The 20,163-nt window shown below is 43.1% G+C and overlaps 1 protein-coding gene across 2 annotated transcripts; it reads right to left on the reverse strand.

The window, feature by feature from the left end:
• Positions 1–137: 137 nt before the first annotated feature.
• Positions 138–11,405, reverse strand: st8sia6 (ST8 alpha-N-acetyl-neuraminide alpha-2,8-sialyltransferase 6). 2 transcript variants are annotated; one of them, XM_083779219.1, is made up of 7 exons: positions 10,726–10,797; positions 8,904–8,971; positions 8,604–8,681; positions 7,869–8,013; positions 2,638–2,750; positions 2,411–2,503; positions 138–2,325 (listed from the first exon to the last, which is right to left on the reverse strand). In XM_083779219.1, coding segments are annotated over exons 2-7 (909 nt in total). In that variant the 5' UTR covers positions 8,906–8,971; positions 10,726–10,797; the 3' UTR covers positions 138–1,847. The 2 variants fall into 2 exon arrangements, with proteins under 2 accessions (XP_083635345.1, XP_083635344.1); XM_083779218.1 differs by having other exon boundaries at positions 139–2,325; positions 8,891–8,971; positions 10,726–11,405.
• Positions 11,406–20,163: the final 8,758 nt, after the last annotated feature.

Consider the following 20,163-nt stretch of genomic DNA (forward strand, 5'->3'; position numbering starts at 1 on the left):
ACGATATTAAGATAAAACACTGTCAGGCCAGAAATAGGCAAACAGGCACTGAAAATATTGGTAAGAAATATCACACTTTACCATTGGCTAGTTAGATGCTTTGATTCTCGCATGACCAGTCTCAAGAGAAAATTATCAGAGTGATGATAAATATGTATTCACTTAATTCCCATTATTATTTGCACCATTTTATTGACATATAATGTACAGACATTCACATGATTTCAATGTTGGCTCAACAAAGCTTTTATGGAAATCCATGACCAAGAAATCCATACCTACATTATTACAATATGGCAAAACATTTGCAAAAACGTTTGTAAGACAGTTTAATGCAATATTGTCAGTTGCATTGATTTGAGATCCTCTCTGTCCCCACAGTACCAGAGGGAACTCGTTCAAAAGTCCGTACGGTCAGCAGCAGCTCTCACCACTTTAAGTGGTCAGGTGGGTATGTGGGCCGTGTGCATTTCCAGAGCATGTTTATTTGAATGCTCAATCAAGTCGATTGTGTTCTGGCTTGTATGTTTTAAGTCCCTATTTATTTGTATCATGTGACATTATTTTTACATTAAGACACTTATATTAATGTTATATTTATTATCAATAGAATCTCAGTGTTTTGCCTATTATTTGGGGGCCTACTTGCAACATCCTCACAGCCCAGCAATGGTTACAGTTACAGTATGTTCCTGTGTGTAAACCGCTCACCATGGCAACATTTACGATGAGGCACTTCCAGGAAATGGTTACGAGTGTCACCACTTGTGTTTCTTTAATGCGGCCTCTCTGTTTAGACTTGGCTCAGAGCCAAGCTTAGAGTCCTAAGTAGCCCACAACCCGGTGCGACTGAACAGCCCAGTGTGGCCAGAGACTCCTTTGAGGTTCTGTTGTGCAGCGTGGAGAACACAGCCCCTGGAGGGAGACTGAGACCTGGGGATGAGGTCCACTTCATCTCTGTGCTACGTATATCCACTGGCAAATGACAAGGGGTGAGAGAGAACACATGTGATCTCTCAAAACCAGCTTGCTTGCGTAACATTAACGTGTGAGCCAGCACAGCCTACCCTGCCTAGGCAACAACATTCAAAAACACATTTCTCTTCAACATTCTGCAACACGTTGTTTTGTGGCGGAATGCATTCACAGAAGTGCCAAGTGTCGAATCACCCACACTTAAGATTATTCACTCAAGAAACTTTGTTTCCCCACAAAATACAATAATTTTGAGCTAAACATCACCTTCATGGTTCATTTGATTATTGTCATTAATATCATTCACATAAGGCACTACAACGCAGCCCTGCAAAAAGGCCCACACCAAATGTCTCTGATGTATGTATTGGCTTTCCAGCTTGAACAAAACAAATCTGCCTCCAGACACCAGCTGGAATGATCACGATAATAAATACAACTGCAGATACACAATCATGATACTATGCATAGTATGTCATACCGTATTTTCAGTTTGTGTCATTAATGATTGTAGCATTTCGGTCTCAGTGCAAATAATGTTGGCAGCTGAAAGGCCTGCTCAGCAGCATTAGGTCCCCACAAGGCACAACCTTTAATATGATCTGAGGAATAAGCCCAAATAGGAACTATTACTGCATTCCGCCGAGATCCACATCTGTGCCACAGATGCATCAGATCTAGCACTTGGCACTTGGATGTGCGACAGTCGTCGTGGGTGACGATTAAGACTTCTGGGTGACGTGAGAGAAGGCACTATGTTCCCTTTGCGTGCGCCATGGCTGCAGGCTTGTCTCCGGGTAACAGAGCCTACCTGGGGACTATGTTCCCTTTGCGTGCGCCATGGCTGCAGGCTTGTCTCCGGGTAACAGAGCCTACCTGGGGGCTGGTAGGCATTCTCCCAGGTGTATCCTGAGCACGCCCTGGCTGTGCAGCCTCAACAAGTGGTCAAATTCAGCAGGCATGGCATGTACTGTCTTCTTGCTCTGCCTGTCGTCATAGTAGTGATTGGTGAGGGGATGGTGTCCATGTGGGTGCTCGTTGAATGGCCAAAAGCCATACAAATGTACATTGGCACAGAGCTCCAGTGCCAAACTAGCCACGATTATGCCCGTGCTCAGCCGTATTGTCCTCAGACCTTGGGAGCGCCAGAACCGTGCCAGATTCTGGAGGTACTCTGGGTTGAAGAAGACGGGGCGGGTGGGGCTTTCAAAGTCTTGGATTGTATACAGGGCCCGTAACGACACAGGTGTGTTATGGCCATAAGAGAAGGCAGGCAGAACCATCAGCGAGTCACCATACCTTCGCAGACTCTCCACAAATGGACGACGACGCTCCAGCAGACCACCGAACCTGACAAATGTGCAGGAAAGTGAGATGTTAGACGTAGCTCAAGGCTGCTGCGTTTGCATCTGGTCCCACACATTGATACACTTACTTCTCTAGGAGGATGCTTGGGTTTGCCGTCACAAGGTTAGTCTTGTTGCCCACATGTTTCTCATAGCCATTTTCCAAAGGAGGAAGGTTGCATCTATGAGAAAGTAGCAAAGACAATTACCATAATGTAATATCACCATAATTATTAACATTTAGGGTCAAATGACTGCTACTCTTTTGCTGTATTGACAGTGAGCTGTGAAATCATGTATGGAAATAGTTCCCCACCTGATAACAAACTGAGTAGAATCGATCCTCTCTCCACAACTGCTGTTGGCCAGGATTCCTCCATTCCCAACAACAGCGCATGTGTCCCATGTTTTATTTGTAAAGGGGTGATCCTGAAATCAAGGCCAACAGCCATTGTTATATGTTACTCACATATGCACGTACATGCATGTACACGCACGCATGCATGCGCACACACACACACACACACACACACACACTCACACTCACACTCACACTCACACTCACACTCACACTCACAGCAGAACAGATCAATGGCCTATTATGTGTGATGGAGGAGGAAGGCCTGGGAATGATGTCTATGATATCGTGTTTTAGTTTAAACAATGGTTGAATAGGTTACAGAGAGAATAGGACATTCTAAGGTGCAGCTCCACCTAGAGCATTTAGACTGCAGACGTCAAAGAGGTCAAATCTTGGTGCTCCCTGACGATTTAAAAGGCTTGAATATTATTCTATTATTCAGCTGTGAGTTATTTTTTATAAAAGCTAAAAATTGTGTTCTTTTTAAAGATGGTAGTGGCTCCTGAACCTGCCATATCATAGCCATGACGCATTGCACGATTAGCCAGTGGTGAATAGATCTAACTTTAGCTATAATGTTAATTTGTTTAGGCTTTAAGTTTACATTATACATGGTTGATTGATTGGTAGGGTTTAGGCATTGTAAGAGAATATATATATATATATATATATATATAACGGACAGTTTTGTGGAGGTTATACGATGGTATGGACCATATATCCACTTATGTTTCAGTGGGCATTGCATATATTCACTTCTAGGGTGTGAAGAAACTCAACAGGAGCTGAGCCTCAGCCTCAGCCCTATGTCTTCCATATGTGTTGCTTCAACCTTAGGGTTCGGGTTAACATAGGGCGGAAGGAACATAGACACGCTCAGGGGCGTATCCATATAGGCTACTTTATTTTATTTTATATCATATTAACTGATTTTGATAACAGTAGCATCATCACATTAATGTGGATGCAATCACTGCATTCAATTTGGCAGTGGGTGTATTGTGTGTATGATTCGCCTTTCCATAGCCACTGGCACTGCCTAGTTTGTCCCTCTGCAATCTGAGAACCCAAAAAAAATGAAAAACAGCACCCACATCCTATCTCGAGAGACTAGTCCCTCTGTGCCTGCGTAGATTGATTGGTCATGCCTGATGCCTGACACAATCATGTGCTTGTGTTGTATATTTGCTGTTTCTAGAATGCGGCAGATTTGTTTTTCTTCACCCCAGAAACTCGCGCCTTTGTTTATGATTAAATACAAACGAGAAGCCTTTCTGAGAGTAGTCTTAGCCTCACAATGCAAAGGTTTTGGGAGGAAGTTAGCAGTCCCTGGACGAGCTACAACAGTTATATATCCTGAGGATTTCACCTTTACTGGGCCGGCAAATTCCACGACAGCGTCCGGGGTGCTATCTTGCTTAATTTGGAATTTGGAAGCGAGTTGAAACTAGCTGTAGTAACATATGAACATACTGTTAGAAGTGTGTGTGTCTGTGTGTCTGTGCGTGTGTGTGTGTGCGCGCGTGCGCACACGTGCGCTGTGCTCACTTGTCTTCAATACAGTATTATGGTGTTAGTAGGCTGCCTGGGAGAGTTGTAACTTAGCTTACTGTTGTCTTATGGTCGTTTGAATTATAGTTTATATTTGGGAATGTGTTGGGAAGAAGTGTCTTGTAGCAGCTGTTTCTCGCCCCTCCCGTTTGTATGCCAGAGCTGGCGAGAATTTCTGGGAACGACACCTGATGGGTTTAATTAATCATTAATTAATTAAACTAAATTGCACGGTGGGGGGGGGGGGGGGGGTGCGGGCATGTACATGTTCCCACCGTGCCTAGGCCTAGTTTTGCACCTATTACTCATCTTAAGGTCTCTTTCCAGTGGAAAAGTCAAGAAAGCACACACACACACACACACACACACACACACACACACACACACACACACACACACACACACACACACACAGCAGAACAGATCTATGGCCTCTTATGTGTGATGGAGGAGGAAGGCCTGGGAATGATGTCTATGATAACAATTCAGAGTCCCAATAGTCATAAGTATTTGTTATAGGCCTATCATGTTTTAGTGTAAACAAATTAAACAATGGTTGAGTAGGTTACAGAGAGATTAGGACATTCTAAGGTGCAGCTCCACCTAGAGCATTAAGACTGCACACGTCAAAGAGGTCAAATCTTGGTGCTCCCTGATGATTTAAAAGGCTTGAATATTATTCTATTATTCAGCTGTGAGTTATTTTTTATAAAAGCTAAAATAATTGTTCATTTTAAAGATGGTATTGGCTCCTGAACCTGCCGTATCATAGCCATGACGCATATGCACGATTAACCAGTTTGTTTGCTCCATTTTCAAATGTCAGCGTACAAACGATGGCAAGTTTTGACTGACAAATGTAAGACACTCTGCAAGTCAAATGACTGTGTTTCCTCGTTCCATATCTCCTTAGTATTACTTGCTTAACTTTTGTTCAGAACAACAGCTACAAGGAAAAATGTCACATTTGAGGCAAAGTAACAAGGACAGGCTGCTAAACATGAAAAACAATTGGGTCAAATAGTTGGTGGTCTCTCTTACTTCGGTAGAGAGACTATTATTCAAGTGATGGGAGGCTCTAGAAAAGTCTGTCTTACGAAATGGCACACTGCAGTCTCCTCTGGTAGTTGCCCTTGATGCTCTGCCACCACTTGTAGCCAGGGATGAGCTGGAGCGAGCAGTTTTTACCCAAATCAAATCCCTACGCTTTCATTCCTCCCCCACGTCAACCACATCACCAAAACACCTTCTTCCACCTTAGCTGTCTCCGGCACACTGTTGCCAAAACACGCATCCACGCCTGCTTCATTACATCCCGGTTAGACTACTGCAACAGCCCTCAATAAAGTCCACTATGTTCAAAACTCAGCTGCCCGCATGCTCACCAGTACCCATTCCAGAGACCATATCACACAGTCCTCCATGACCTCCACTGGCTAACTGTCAAACAAAGAATCCACTTTAAAATGCTGCTCACTACCTATAAAGCACTCCACAACCTGGCTCCCCCTACCTCTCTGACCTCCTCAAACCTCATGTTCCGTCCCATTCCCTCAGGTCCAGTGATGCAGACCTCCTGGAGGTCCCCAAGACCAGGCTCGGAACCTGGGGTGACAGTGCTTTCTCTGTATCTGCCCCCTCCCTCTGGAATGCACTCTCCAAACATATCAGAGATGCCCCCTACCTTCCTACCTTCAAAACCGCTTTGAGAACCCAAATGTTCAGAATTGCCTTTCCAAGAGTTGACTTTGATTTCAACTCTTGTTTTTTAGCACCACCTCCCTTGGCCCGCTGACATGCAAACCACATGTCAAACATTGGGTGTGCTCCTAGACTGTGCCCCTAATTAAATTTGACAAACAAATGAATGGTTTTGCCAAAGGCGCTTTCTTCCAACTAAGACAGGAATAAAGCACAAAACGCAATGTGTTAATAATAATGATGATAATAATAACAATAATAACAATTAATAATTAAAATCTACAAAGTTACTAGTAAACTAAAGTTTTCAAATAATTGTAGTGGAGTAAAAGTACAATATTTGCCTCTGGTGTGTAGTAGAAGTATTGAATGTTGGAAATACTTTAGTTTACACCACTGTACCAAATTATTTTTGTGTCGTCTTTATAGCTTCATGGTTTTGAACATGAACCTAATAAGCAATTACAATAATTCTAGTCTTCAGTCAAAATATTTCAATGTAATATTAAGTTGACAAGTGTAATGGAAGCAGCCATTATTTTGTTATTTGTTTATTATTTATTATGATTCTGTTTTGCAAGTAGTATAATAACTATACTATACTATAAATAGACATACCTAAGAAACAGCTACCCGTATTTCAATTTGGATTGTTGAGCAATATATTGCTGAGCATACAGTAACTTCTAAAGCTTTATCCGTTCTACCTCACATCAACGTTTTCCTTAAGCATAAGCATAAGCATTTGTGTTTTTTCCTGCAACTTAGGTCTTGTTATAATACTGTTGTATTGGATTTTTCATTATGTTGAAAATTAAATGACCTATTATTATCATTAGGCTATTATTATTATTTATTAGGAAACTAACTGGAAGTGGATGGTATATCTTTGGAAGTATTTATGCACACTTTACTACTAGATAGATAACAAACGTTATTGTAGTGTATTGTAAAGTGCAATTCTAAGAGGAAGTTGTTAAGAGTGTTTGTGATATCAGAGCGTAGAGCCTGGTCTGGAAATGGCATCTATCCGTGACCTAGCTGCGTCTCCATGTCAAGAATTTTTGGATTCAGGTTACGAGACAGTACTGCTATAACTCTCAGGTGTTCTTAAAAAAAAGTATACAATATACGTATACAATATGCAGTAGGCTACAACAGTAAAATAAAGTACAACTGGTGTTATTCATTGTAAAAGTAAAAGTAAGCTTATAGATTTGTTACAAATGTAATGTGCACAGATATTAGGGACTAGACATGTTCAACAAGGACTTCAGTTCTCTTCAGTGTTCAAGTTTACACGCACACACACACACACACACACACACACACACACACACACAGTCACACACACACACACACACACACACACACACACATCAACACGTCAGCACGTCAACCTGGGAATAATGTCTTTGGTAAACAGCTGAGGTCCCCATGGCTGCCTTTCAGGAAAAAGTTAAGCAAAAATAACTCTGCGTGTGTCGCAGTGAGAGGGGTAGAATAGCTCAGTGGTAGAGCACTTGACTGCAGATGAACTACTTTAAATCCTGTGTTTACACATAACAATTTTTAGATATCCTGTTCCACTGTTGTAGTTAATGCAAAAACTACAAGTAACATGTATGCACTGTCCTCCACATCAAGCATAGCTCATTCGTACTTTGTAGGCTTCCCACATGTCATCGGTGGTTTATTACACACAAAACATGTTTAGACATGAAGTATTAAAGTCAAACTTTAAAGTAGTTACTCTTTTATACAAAGCAGGGGCTAAACAGTAGGCGTGTATAGTGCATGGGAAAAGATTACGCTCCATTGTAAAAGATTCCTATCTGGCCTGTTCACACTACAATAGGGCACTACACTGCACTGAAAATGTTTATAACTTGAAACATGCTAAGAGTGTAAAACGAACCCACAGCTGCACCCACCTTTGTGAATGTGTTGAAGATCTCTGGAGTCACCTGGAGGGATCTTCTTTTCTCACCATCATACACAAGCTTTGATCCCAACGGAGTGTTGGACTTGGTGACGATGGCCTTTGTGAGTCCGTGGCACCTGCTGTTCAGCAGAGATCTAGAGAGCGACAAACCCTTGGTTAACTTAAACCCTATATCATTGTCAAGGGTCTTCAACAGCACGGCAACGAGACACATTGTGAGCATGTGTTCCTGAATGTTTGCCTACTTTCACAGAATGTTCACCTATTCTGACATGCCCAGAATAGGGAGCTATTGTGTATTTAAAACCATTAAATAGAGGAACCAAACAAGAAAAACTGTGAGACTGTTAACATGCATGAATCGGTTGTGTGTGTGTGTGTGTGTGTGTGTGTGTGTGTGTGTGTGTGTGTGTGTGTGTGTGTGTGTGTGTGTGTGTGTGTGTGTGTGTGTGGGGTGACTGTGCGTGCGTGCGTGTGTATGTACACAGTGTCAAGAAACGGAACATGCCAGATGGAATTTGTGGCTGCGTCATTTACTGCATGAGCTACTGCATGCAAGTGTGTGTGTGTGTGTATGTGTGTGTGTTTTCAGTTCTACGCTTACTTCCTACTCTGTCTGTAGATGTTCCTCTTTTTTATTTTTTACAAACCTAAGATGCTATTTATTTAACCCTTATGCTCTAAAACATTTCGAAGCTTTAGTTTAAATGTTGTTATTTGTCACCTGAACTTTTGGACATTGTCCTCCTGCTTCCTCCAGATCTGAGAGTAACGCTCTAGTACTTTTTCAATGATGTCTCCCCTGTGACACACACACACGCACACGCACACGCACACACACACACACACACACACACACACACACACACACACACACACACACACACACACACACACACACACCCCATACATAGTCACAGTCAGTGCTTTAAATTGGTATCATATATCAAATTATATTGAAAGGACAACTTTTTTCTTTAAGATAATTCCAATGACAATGTTTGCTCTCACTTGCAGTCTTTACATGGTTCAGAGGGTTTGACCCCGTTGTGTCTCTGGGCATGATTAAAAGGGCCATGAGGTCCCACATTGCTGTGAAGGGAAACAGAAAAGATGAAAGGGGCAATTCTCTGAGTAAAATATGGAAAATAGAAAGGAAAGGCAAACGATTAGCTATAACCTAATTGGCTCGGACTCAGCCCAGGCTGATTCTCAGTTTTCATTTCCCATATTTTCTCAGGCTGCATCTGTTTGTGTTGACAGAGACCTTTCCCCATCCATTTTGGAGTTTCACATCCTTAATCTACAGTTTTAGGGTGATCTCTCGATAATTAACACCTCACATGGATGCCATTATTGCCAGTATATCCTACCATGGCCAATTTTTACTGGTAATCATTTTACTTTATTGTAATGAAAACCAACCCATGAAACCATTAATTGGCCTTTCTTGTACCTATGATTTATTATGTAGGCCTATTGCCTAAACCAAAATAAAGGATACAACCAATAGTGACAGACTCATATGTAAGCCTATAGAGATTTGTGAATGTTTAAGAGTTTGTGAATGTACCACTAGCATTTGGTAAACCAGAGTCTAAAGATCTGTCCAAAGACATTTAAACCGGCTATAGCTTGTTCTAGTTGACAGACAGGAAACACAGCAAGCAACATACAGTTAATATACACACCAAAACGGTCTACAAATCTCTGCAGCAGACAGTGGTTAGGAGGAGTCGCAGCCTACGTACAACCAACAGTAGTATCGCCTTTTCCCAACTAACATCCTGTTCCCCTTGAGATACATGCCCGTTGTTGCTGTCAACAGGATATTGTCAGATTGATAGATTGCACGCAAAGATGTCGACGAAGATGAAGACAAGAAGATTTTGAGACAGGTGAAGACCGATATCAAGTGTGAGGTGGAGTGTCACAGGGGCTATTAACCGCTCAAATTCCAATTCATAATTAACCGTTGTTGCTTTAACCCAATTTGAATAGCCTGCCCTATATAACCGAATGTCTCTGACGAATTTCGCTGCATGTTAACTATAGGCCTAACTTTTGCAAACCAGTATAATTTCGTGGTCAACTATTGTGTATATAGCCTACACATAAATTAAATGTAACTTTTATTTAGCAGGTGGGTCGTGGGTCGGTGATGTGGATCATGAACACTTTTGTCAGACCAACATGAGGTAAACAGTAAACTAATCATATCACCGCTATATGAATCTAAGATCTAGGCGTGAGTTAAACTTGAGTTAAAAACCAGACAGAATTTTACAGTCATGGCTTCCACGTGGATTTTACGTTGAGGCATCACACCAACACTGTATTTTATAGGCTATTTAAAAATAGCCTAAAATATATAAAACATGTCAAATGTATTTGGGGATTTCCTATGCCTATATGCACACACACGCACGCACACACACACACACACACACTCACTGACACGAACGCACGCGCGCACACACTCCCCCCCCCCCCCCCCCCCCCCCCCCCCCACACACACACACACACACACACACACATGTCACAGCTTGGCCCCTCCAGACAGTAGCCTATGCTACACTGTACAAAATAAATACAAATAAAAAACTAGGTCATCGACAACATCATTTATTTGAAGACTTTGGGAGTTTGTAATATGGAAGAACAACTTGAAGTTACAAAACCTCTATGCTGTCTGAGACAAGTTCAAGATAGTCCCTGCATGTGATGTTCCTTCCCCTTTACCAGGAGTTTTCCCACCCTGTTGCCCCAGGGATATAGAATGGATCCTGCCATACCTGCAACACCAGGTTACTTGGAAATTGGAGAGCAGTGGGGGTGTAACTCACCTGTCGTTGAAGACGTACCAGACGAGAGCGGTCAACACGGTCCCCAAGATGAGGAGGGTAAGCATCAAGGAGAACAGCAGCTTCAAGAGCAGTGCCCTCATACCTCTCAGTCTACTTCCTCTGCCCCCTCTCCCTTTTCAGCACTTTATTCCTATACCTAAGGCTCCTCAGCACTTGGTGTTTTACCTTTGTTTATGTCTCTGCTATACTGTTCCCTACTGTTCTTTCCTTCCTTTGTAGCTTTCAACGCCTCCCCTCTGTGACTTTCTCCTGGGTCGGACTTCACTCTTTCACAGTGTGTTAATCTTTTTTTGCCTCAACACGCTCCCTTTGTTTTGTTTTTCTCTTCCTCTCACTGGCTCTCTCTTTCTCAATCTCTCTTGCACAAATAAGAACTCCTCTCTGTTATCAGGCTATCATATCGTTGGTGTTGCTTAAGCAAGCAAGTCCTCTTTCTTCTGTAGACCACTCGTTTTCTTTTTCCTCCCCTATGTACAGTATGTTTGTCCGTCCTGGCCAGCAGAGTTTGGGGTCTGTCCTTCTTTCTCTTACATCTTCATTTAATCCAATCGATGTGTCTCCTGTCCTCCCATCTTCTTTGCTCTGTCTCTCTATATCCTTTCCCTCTCGCTCTCTCTCTTTCAGTTGTTCATTCAGAGTCAGACTAAGTACAGTCCTACTTTGCCCCGTTGTCCCAAAGCTAAAGCTGTTGCTCCCTTCTTCATTCTCCTCCCCCTAGCTCAGCCTCTACCCACTCACCCCACCCTCTTTCATCTATCCTCCGCCCACAGCCCAAGCCCCTCTCCCCTTTACACAAAAAGGAGCCAGTAACATGAGTGGTGCCCAGTTACTAAATTAGCCCATGGTCTGTCTCTTGACTTTAGTGTGTGTGTGTGTGTGTGTGTGTGTGTGTGTGTGTGTGTGTGTGTGTGTGTGTGTGTGTGTGTGTGTGTGTGTGTGTGTGTGTGCGTGTGCGTGTGCGTGCGTGCGTGCGTGTGTGTGTGTGTGTGTGTGTGTGCGTAGGCCTGTGCGAGAGAAGGGGAGGGACGTGGACTATCCACCAAGGCAGCTTCCTATGTGTCTCCCCAACCTGCTCACCTACACACACACACACACACACACACACACACACACACACACACACACACACAGACACACACACACACACACACACACACACACACACTATGCACAGAGTTTTACAATGTTTCTTGGAATGAGGCTTTCAAACAAACCTGTGCCAGCAGTATCAGCTAATAATAAAGGAGTTGTTTCTTTCAGGCTTAAAGCTGACCAAGTGGGGCCCCAGGAGGGGAAGTCTGGGCTCCACTGAGATAGAAACATGTTCATGTCATGGCAGCTCTGTCGTCCAGATCACCAGGGAAACAAAGCCAACACTTAGTGGAAATGTGACGAAGAGAGAGAGAGAGAGAGAGAGAGAGAGAGAGGGAGTCAGACATGAGAGGAGAAGTGATACACAGGGGAGACATAAGTCATCTATGGCGTAGATTAAGATATCTTGGAGTTCACAGTGAACGATAAATGCTAACTAATATATCTGCCACACCCAATTTCGGTTTCTCTTTGCTGCACTACAAATATAAAGCACGTGTTCTGTTTTGAATGGAAAGTCCCAAATTAATATGACTGGAGCTCTGAATGCTCACTAATTGATGCCACACCCACATTTTATTTGTCTGTGCTGCAAATAAAATGTAGTAGAATTTCGCGGCTCATCCCAGAGTTACTTTGCCGCGCACTATGGGAAGAAGGAAATTGCGGGAGTTGACTCCACATGTAGTAACGGATGGGTTATTAGTTATTATTATGTGTCCTTATTAGTGTAGTGTAGTGTAGTCAACACGTTATGGCTCATACACACTGCCCGGTATTTGCTCCGATGATGCTGTCGGGGAGCATTTTTGGCGCTGGCCGACAAAACCCCTGATCTGACGTTAAGCGGTGCCCAAAAGTTATAGATCACAAAGGCTTTGCAGGTAGAGCACATGACATGGCCCTAAAAATATATATAATTTTAATATTTTTGCATCTGCCGCTTGAGATGACCTGAGATGACTTGATTGATTGACATAAAAAAGGGCCTGTCAGCTCAAACACACAATGCAATAGTTGTTGTTGCGTACAATCATCAGTAGCAAAGTAAAATACCAAAAATAAAAACCCTACCATTTCCATTTCCCCCCCTCTATTTCCCATTCCATGTGCGTTTGTCTTATAGTTTCTCTGGCCTCTGTACTACTGCCACCTACGGTCCATTCATTGTATTACACAGTGGGTGGAAAAAAACACACCCCTTAAGACTAAACCCGACCCATCAGAGGTGTGGCTTCCAGAGGTACCTTTGACATGACATTGTGTGTGTGTGTGTGTGTGTGTGTGTGTGTGTGTTTCGATGTGCAGGGCGTTGCTGAAAATGAGCACCTGTGCTCAGCTACTTCCCTGGGTAAAAAAAACCTATAGAAGTCAGCCTGGTACAGACGAAGGGGACACCACTGTATGTAGCCTCAATTACATTTTGTAACTATTTTCTGCAATGGGATGATAGTTTTATTTGGTGGGTATATGAGCTGGTTGTTTTGAAAGTAGCTCTGAAGTAAAAAAAAAAGTGTGGGCAGCCCTGGTATAGATGAATATATATATATATATATATATATATTCATTCCGTGGATAAATCCCTGTTGGCTACCCACATATTGGTAGCCTATATTAGCACAATATTGGCGTTATGCATTTCACTTGAATAATGTTGTGTGCGCGCGTGCGGAGAAAGACAGTTATTTAATGAAAGTGAAGATTATAACGTCCTGTATTGGTAGCCTATATTAGCCCAATATTGCCGTTACGCATTTCACTTGAATAATGTTGTGTGCGCACGTGCGCGTGCGGAGAAAGACAGTTATTTAATGAAACTCAAGATTATAACGTCCTGTCTCGCTGCCGCGGCGCCGCCGTGCGTGTATAGCCTGTGTGTGTGTGTGTGTGTGTGTGTGTGTGTGTGGCGTGGCGTGGCGAAAGAGAGAGAGAGAGAGATCGTGGCTTCCAGGCGTGCGTGTGTGTGTGTGTGTGTGTGCAAGCCAGGCGTGCGTGTGCATGTGTGTGCAGGCGTACTCGGCAGTTGGCTGGCAGGCGAAAATAGCCAAAGCGTTCTGTGTAATCGTAATATGTAGGCACAAACAAACAACTGACAAAGTACAATGTTGATGTAACTAAGGGCGCTTTCACACCCAAAGTTCGCTTATGTTATGTAGACAGCACTGTAATTGTATTGTATGTAGTCATAGCACGCCATAGTACACATATATAGCATAGTAGTAAAGATGTATAGTTTATATGTATAGTGTATGTATAGTTTCACTATATAAATATTCCACTGTTACTTTCTTAGCTTACGCATGTTTCATGATAAATGCTTTTTATGTGATGTATTCCCATGCTTTGTTCTTGCTTAAATGTAAGTCGCTCTGGATTAAGAGCGTCTGCTAAATGCCTAAATTGTTAGAAGGTCCGGATCAAGGACCAAGGACCAAATATTTGCATTTTGATTTTGGTCCGTTTGGTGTTCACACTGGACTTTGTAAAGCGTACCAAATATGTAAACAAATGACACGTGGACATGTTAAGCGAACCAAATAGTGAGGGGGAAAAGAACATGAGGGGAAATCACTGTCTACAATTTTTGGGGCAACCTTCAGTCACACAGAGAGAGAAGAGAACAGCAACATGACAGGCAGCAACAACTTGCTATTGCATTCATTCTTATTAATTATTTTATTAGCCAAATAAGAGCAACAGATGAACAGAGGAGCAGGTGTTTGAACAATAATGTGCTTGCTGCTGAATGCTGATGCATAAATTCACGGAGACGTATAGCCTACAAAAAGGTATCCCCGATAAAAAGGACTTTTCTTCCATGTGTGCACCTTCACCCATGTTATTTCTGCGCATCAAATCGGCGCCGCGGCGGGCATTTCCATGTCATCTTATGGTTTGGTCAGTTGGTTATTGAGCTTCAAGTCAGAACAGCTCCGCTGCAGCTAATTGAGTTGACCTAGTTTTACGTCTTTTGCTATAGTGATGTAATCAATTAATCATTTGGGACCACCTGTGTATAGCTTATTTAACATTGGCTTTTTCTCGATACCTGCGGCCTGCGCGACATGGATGATTTTAAATATTTCTCTATCTCTGCGTCTCTCCCATATAAATATATGGGTCTCTCCCCCAGTCCCCTCATGTGCGTGCGCGCCCACGCGCCCACACACACACACACACACACACACACACACACACACACACACAAAAAGGAGGGGACACGAGTTGAAAGAGAAACTCGCATGAAGACTCATGCATCGCAGATTCGCATGCTTTGTCATAACTTTGCGTGGCGGCGGCCAGCGCATGCTTAAAATAAACAGATCTACAAGCTTACATCGTGTGCCATACCGTACAGTGGCGTACACCATTCCATGTCGATAACTTGTACATTTTGCGCATGTGAACCTCGTATATGCTGCGCTGCGCCTCGACATATACTGTATGCGTCTACTATTAAACACATTAAATACATGCTTTTATAACTATAATTATTAATGCAGCCTCACAACTGCCGACGCCCGACGGCTATTTTGCCTATCGTACTGTATTTGGTCCTCTATAAAGTCCGAATGCATTCACACCAGTAACGAAGCGCACCGTGGTTCGTTTGGAAGCGAACCGAGTTCGGCCTTTTTTAGCGGACCATGGTTCGTTTCTTTGATCCGCACCAGAGTTCGTATGCACGTTCACACCAACCGAACCAAAGGGGTAAGCGGACCATGGTTCGTTTTAAACGAACCAAACATGTCCGGTGTGAAAGCGCCCTAAGAGATTCGCTGAGAGAGCGATATTTTAAATACAGAGATTTAGAAGGAATAAGCAAAATCGTGAGGCTACAATTCCTCTCCCCTTCCTTGTTTCTCTTCTCCTGCGGGAGATCAGAATCAGATTCTGAGAGCTAGTGTGGGCCTATTAGAAGACAGGGCAGTGTTGCCAGGTTTGCGAATTGTAAGCGAGTCGTAGTGTGTGTTGAATGGCATTTGAATGGCATTTGTGGGCTTGTGAATGAATTTTCTCACATGTAATTTGTGCTCACTTGCATAGACCTGGCGAATTTAGCGTGGTGAAAGGGCAACAGTGTTCCGGGGGTGTTGGTGCTTCGGGCGATAATGTTTGTAGTAAACAAATGCATTGGCGGCGTGAGTGTGGAAGGGAGGCATTTTTGGTGCCAGTGCCAGTGTTTGGCGGGTGGTGTTGAGTTTTGGCGTTCGGCGCGATAGGAGGAGATAGCGTTGGAACACTGCGAAGTGTGTGACGTAACTGCCGTGTGAGTGTGTGTGGGTGTAGTGTGTAAGATGGTGTTGTGGGTGTTGCAATAGTGACGTAGCTGTTGTGGCTTTGGGTTTCTTGCCATGTGTTGGGTACAACTTCTCCAATATAGAATAGATGGGGAGACATAAGTCATCTGTGGTGTGGCTTTTGTTTGGTTGCTTTTATGCCCTAGTCCTAGTTCTACTGACTGTGATGAGAGGAGTACTAATGTCTTTGAGGTTATGTTCAAACATGTTTCAATCATGTTTGAACATGGAACATAAAAGATACCCTGGAATTCAGCTGATATACAGTAAACGATGAATGCCACACCCAATTTTGGTTTCTCTCTGCTGCACTACAAATATAAAGCATGGTTTGACGTGTTCTGTTTTAATGGAAAGTCCCAACATAATATGACTGGAGCTATGTTTACAGATGATTTGACCACTTAACTGTGTTAAACACCCAACCCTATACAGTATACACTCGAAATAACGACCCCTTGGAATGACATGTATCAAAGTTAGTTATTATGACCATATACAATTGGGTAACAAACAATTATATGGTTTGCATGCTGAAAGGTTTGTGAGTCACTATCATCAGCCAAGTTATTCCTAACTCCGCACTCAAGTATACTTTTCTGTGGTGAAGTAAGCCATTCAGGTTTGTGCGTGGCCATCTCCATCCCCCCCTCTATTTTATGAAAAATCACACCGTGTGAAGTGAGGGGCGCTCTTATCATCGTACATCATCATGACGTAACATGTCTATTTGCTCAGACACATATGACGTAATTTCTCCATTCATTGTCAATCGGAATTTGATCTTTGTATAGGACAGATAATAATGATGGGAATGCTGCTAATAACATTAAGCTAATAATGCTGCTAGAGACAGCTTATTAAGGAAATGAAAAAGCATTCGGACGCCTCAGATTATTTACTTGAATTGGTGAGTTAGGCAGTGTCGCAGCCGGACATCTCATGTGGAATGTATGCTACTCTAATGTGTGGTTTTGTTGACCAAGGGTACTGTACCATTTAGGTTTCACACCTTAAAAATCATAACCTCACATGCAATCAACAAATGATGGATGACAACTAGTTATACAAAGCAAAGGCTAAGGTTAGTCACCACTCACCGCTCAAAAACGTATACGGTCTGCTAATCATTCATCCATTGACCACGCGTATAGCCGCGTATAGCCTATACGTGCACATGTCACGCAGGGAATAATTATGGTATACCATCTGAAAAAGCTCAACAGCGCCACTTGGTCACCTGTTGGTACCCTAAACAGACAGACACATATAGGGTGCAGCCATCACCGAGGCGCAACCAGCACCAGGAGTCGAGAGAGGGCCAACAGTGAAGTTCGAAACCTGCCGGCCAGGTGCAGCAAACCAGTGCTGGCCACACCCCAGCAACCACCGCACCCAGGGAACCCCCCCCCCCCACACTGTCCTTTCTCTCCTGCCAGAACTAACAGGAAGCTCTCTCTGCCTTGTGTGTTCTTGGGGGATAGCAGGCACTGAGAGGTCTCTATGACTATGGTTTGGTTTGCCTCCTGCCTAGTGTCCGCCTACGTCTCACCAGACTGTTCATCTGTGCGGTGTGCATGTGTTCGTCCTTGTCCACACTTGGCCTAATTACTCTGGTGTATGTGAGTCAAGGGAGCCTTCTCTGCGTCTGTGTCACTGTCATAGTTGTTGTCATTGAATCTGTCCTATCGAGTCTCTCTTCCCCTCCTCTCGGGAGACTCTGGGGGTATTGCTCATGTGTACGTTCTGTAGCTTGCTTGGTTCCCTCTTGCGAGTGCTGCAACAGAGGTTGCTAACCCCTGTTGCCCTGCCAGTCTTTCCTGGGAGTCAGCTGTCTCTCCAGCGTCACAGACCTTCCTCGGTTTACTTTCTGGATGTCACTGGTTGCCCAGAGAGTTCAGTTTGTAAATACATCAGATGCGAAAATATAGTAGAAAAAAACAATGGATGAGGGGAAGAAGGGATGAGGTGATGGGATGAAGGGGGAATGTGAGTCCACTCCAGGGGCACGAGTTTAGGACCCAAAGGCTTAATGGATGTGTGTGGGATTCCAGTGAAGGACACTGGGGGGGCTATGAGATACAGAGCACACTGGCTGGCAGACATGGCAGGGTATGTTTGTAAATACAAATGATGCGAATATAATCCATTTCTAATGGATGCCTTGGCCTGGAAGAGAGGTGGTCTCCAACATTCTTAGAGTGTTTCAACCCTCAACCACTATACACTCTCCAGTTGGTGGGTCAGCAGTGATTGGCCATGTCACTGCCCCTCTCCTCCAGGCTTCCAGCTATAGACAAGTCCATGGATGTAAACAAATAGATTTCACAACATTTGTCTTCCATGATTCAGTAGGAAATGGTGTGTACAGACACTCTACAAAGATGCAGATCTCCCCTTCTCAGATTCTGCAATGTAAACAACCTTTGATACACCCACTTTAAATGACATTGAATCATGACAATTCCATTCAGCTATGACTTATACACAGAAGTAAACATGCACACTGGTGTGAGTGGCGATGAACTGCTACTTACCGTACCTGCACTTATCCCATGTCAATCCCGTGTTTTCTGTGAGTAAAGGATATTTAACGGTCTATCAAGCTTTATCTCTGATCTTGGATAGTCCTTTATGAGTGGAGAGGGGGGTAGAGAATGCATAGTATTATGCTGTTTATGTGAATTTTGGTGAGAGGACACATAAGAACTCACCCCTCGACCATTAGCTCTGAGGCTGGGGTGGGAATACACTCATGCATGACCTGCAAGGAATCATGAGATACCAGAAGGAATGTGGAAAGAACAGCAGCTTGGAGTCACAGCAACAATCAATGTGGCTTTGGCAAGGCAATCAACAACACCACAACAATAGTAGTGTATCAATGAAGAGACACAAGTGCACAGAGACCTCAGACGCAGTCTGCTAAACGGAGTATCCAGAGACATCTCATCTAATTTCCTCTTGTTATTATGCTACTCTACAGCCCAAAAATAAATAATAATAATAATACAACTTTATATAGCACCTTTCAAATTGCATTACAAAGTGCTTTACAACAACAACAAACAGAAAATATACAGCAAAGACATTTCAATAGAAAGCAAAAGCAGGAAAATATATATACTAAAATGTTAGATTGGCAGTGAAGGCTAATCTATAAAAGTGGGGTTTTAAAAGTGATTTAAAAGAGGACACTGAGCATGCTTGATGTGTAAGGGCAGTGTGTTCCAGAGTTTTTGGGGCTAGGGAGATGAAAGCCTGGTCACCTTTGGACTTTGGCCTGCAAATTTGGGGGTTGAGAAAGTCTTTGGATGAGGATCTCAGGGAGCGGGTTGGGATATAGGGGGAAATTAGATCGGCGATGTAGGGTGGAGCTAGACCGGACCTGGCTTTGAATATAGTGAGAAGGAGTTTAAAATGTATTCTGAAGGAGATTGGGAGCCAGTGCAGGGACGCTAGAACGGGGGTGATGTGGTCAAATTTCCTGGAGCCAGTTAGCAGGCGACTGAGGCGAGCAGCAGCATTCTGTACTAGTTGGAGATGATGAATAGATTTTTTTTTGTGAGGCAGGTATACAGAGAGGTACAGTAGTCTAAGCGTGAGAATATGAATGCGTGAATTACTTTTGTCAAGTCGGAGGTGGATTGAAATTATTTTATTTTGGCGATAAAATGGTAAAATGATGAACAACAACAAGATCATTAGCTTATTACAAAGATGGCATGTTCTGAAGAGCTCAAAAGCTGTGTAACAATGTTAAAGCCAAGAAGTCATTTTTCGAGAGTGCATTCTCAATCATATCATATAGAAATTAAATTGGGTTTTGATATTGTATTGTCAACTAGCAAGCCACCAACCGTCTGTACTGAGCTTACATGACACATTGGAATTATTAGACAGACATTTTATAATTGATCTGGTATTCTGCCAGAAAAAAACAAATCAGCAGTTTTGGATCTTGCTTGTGCACAAGTAAGTGTTTAATTTCTGCACAACAAGGACCTATGTGTCCCATTGTAAA

This window comes from Protomyctophum parallelum, assembly GCF_964188405.1.
Source record: "Protomyctophum parallelum genome assembly, chromosome: 13".
Classification (NCBI taxonomy): Eukaryota; Metazoa; Chordata; class Actinopteri; order Myctophiformes; family Myctophidae; genus Protomyctophum; species Protomyctophum parallelum.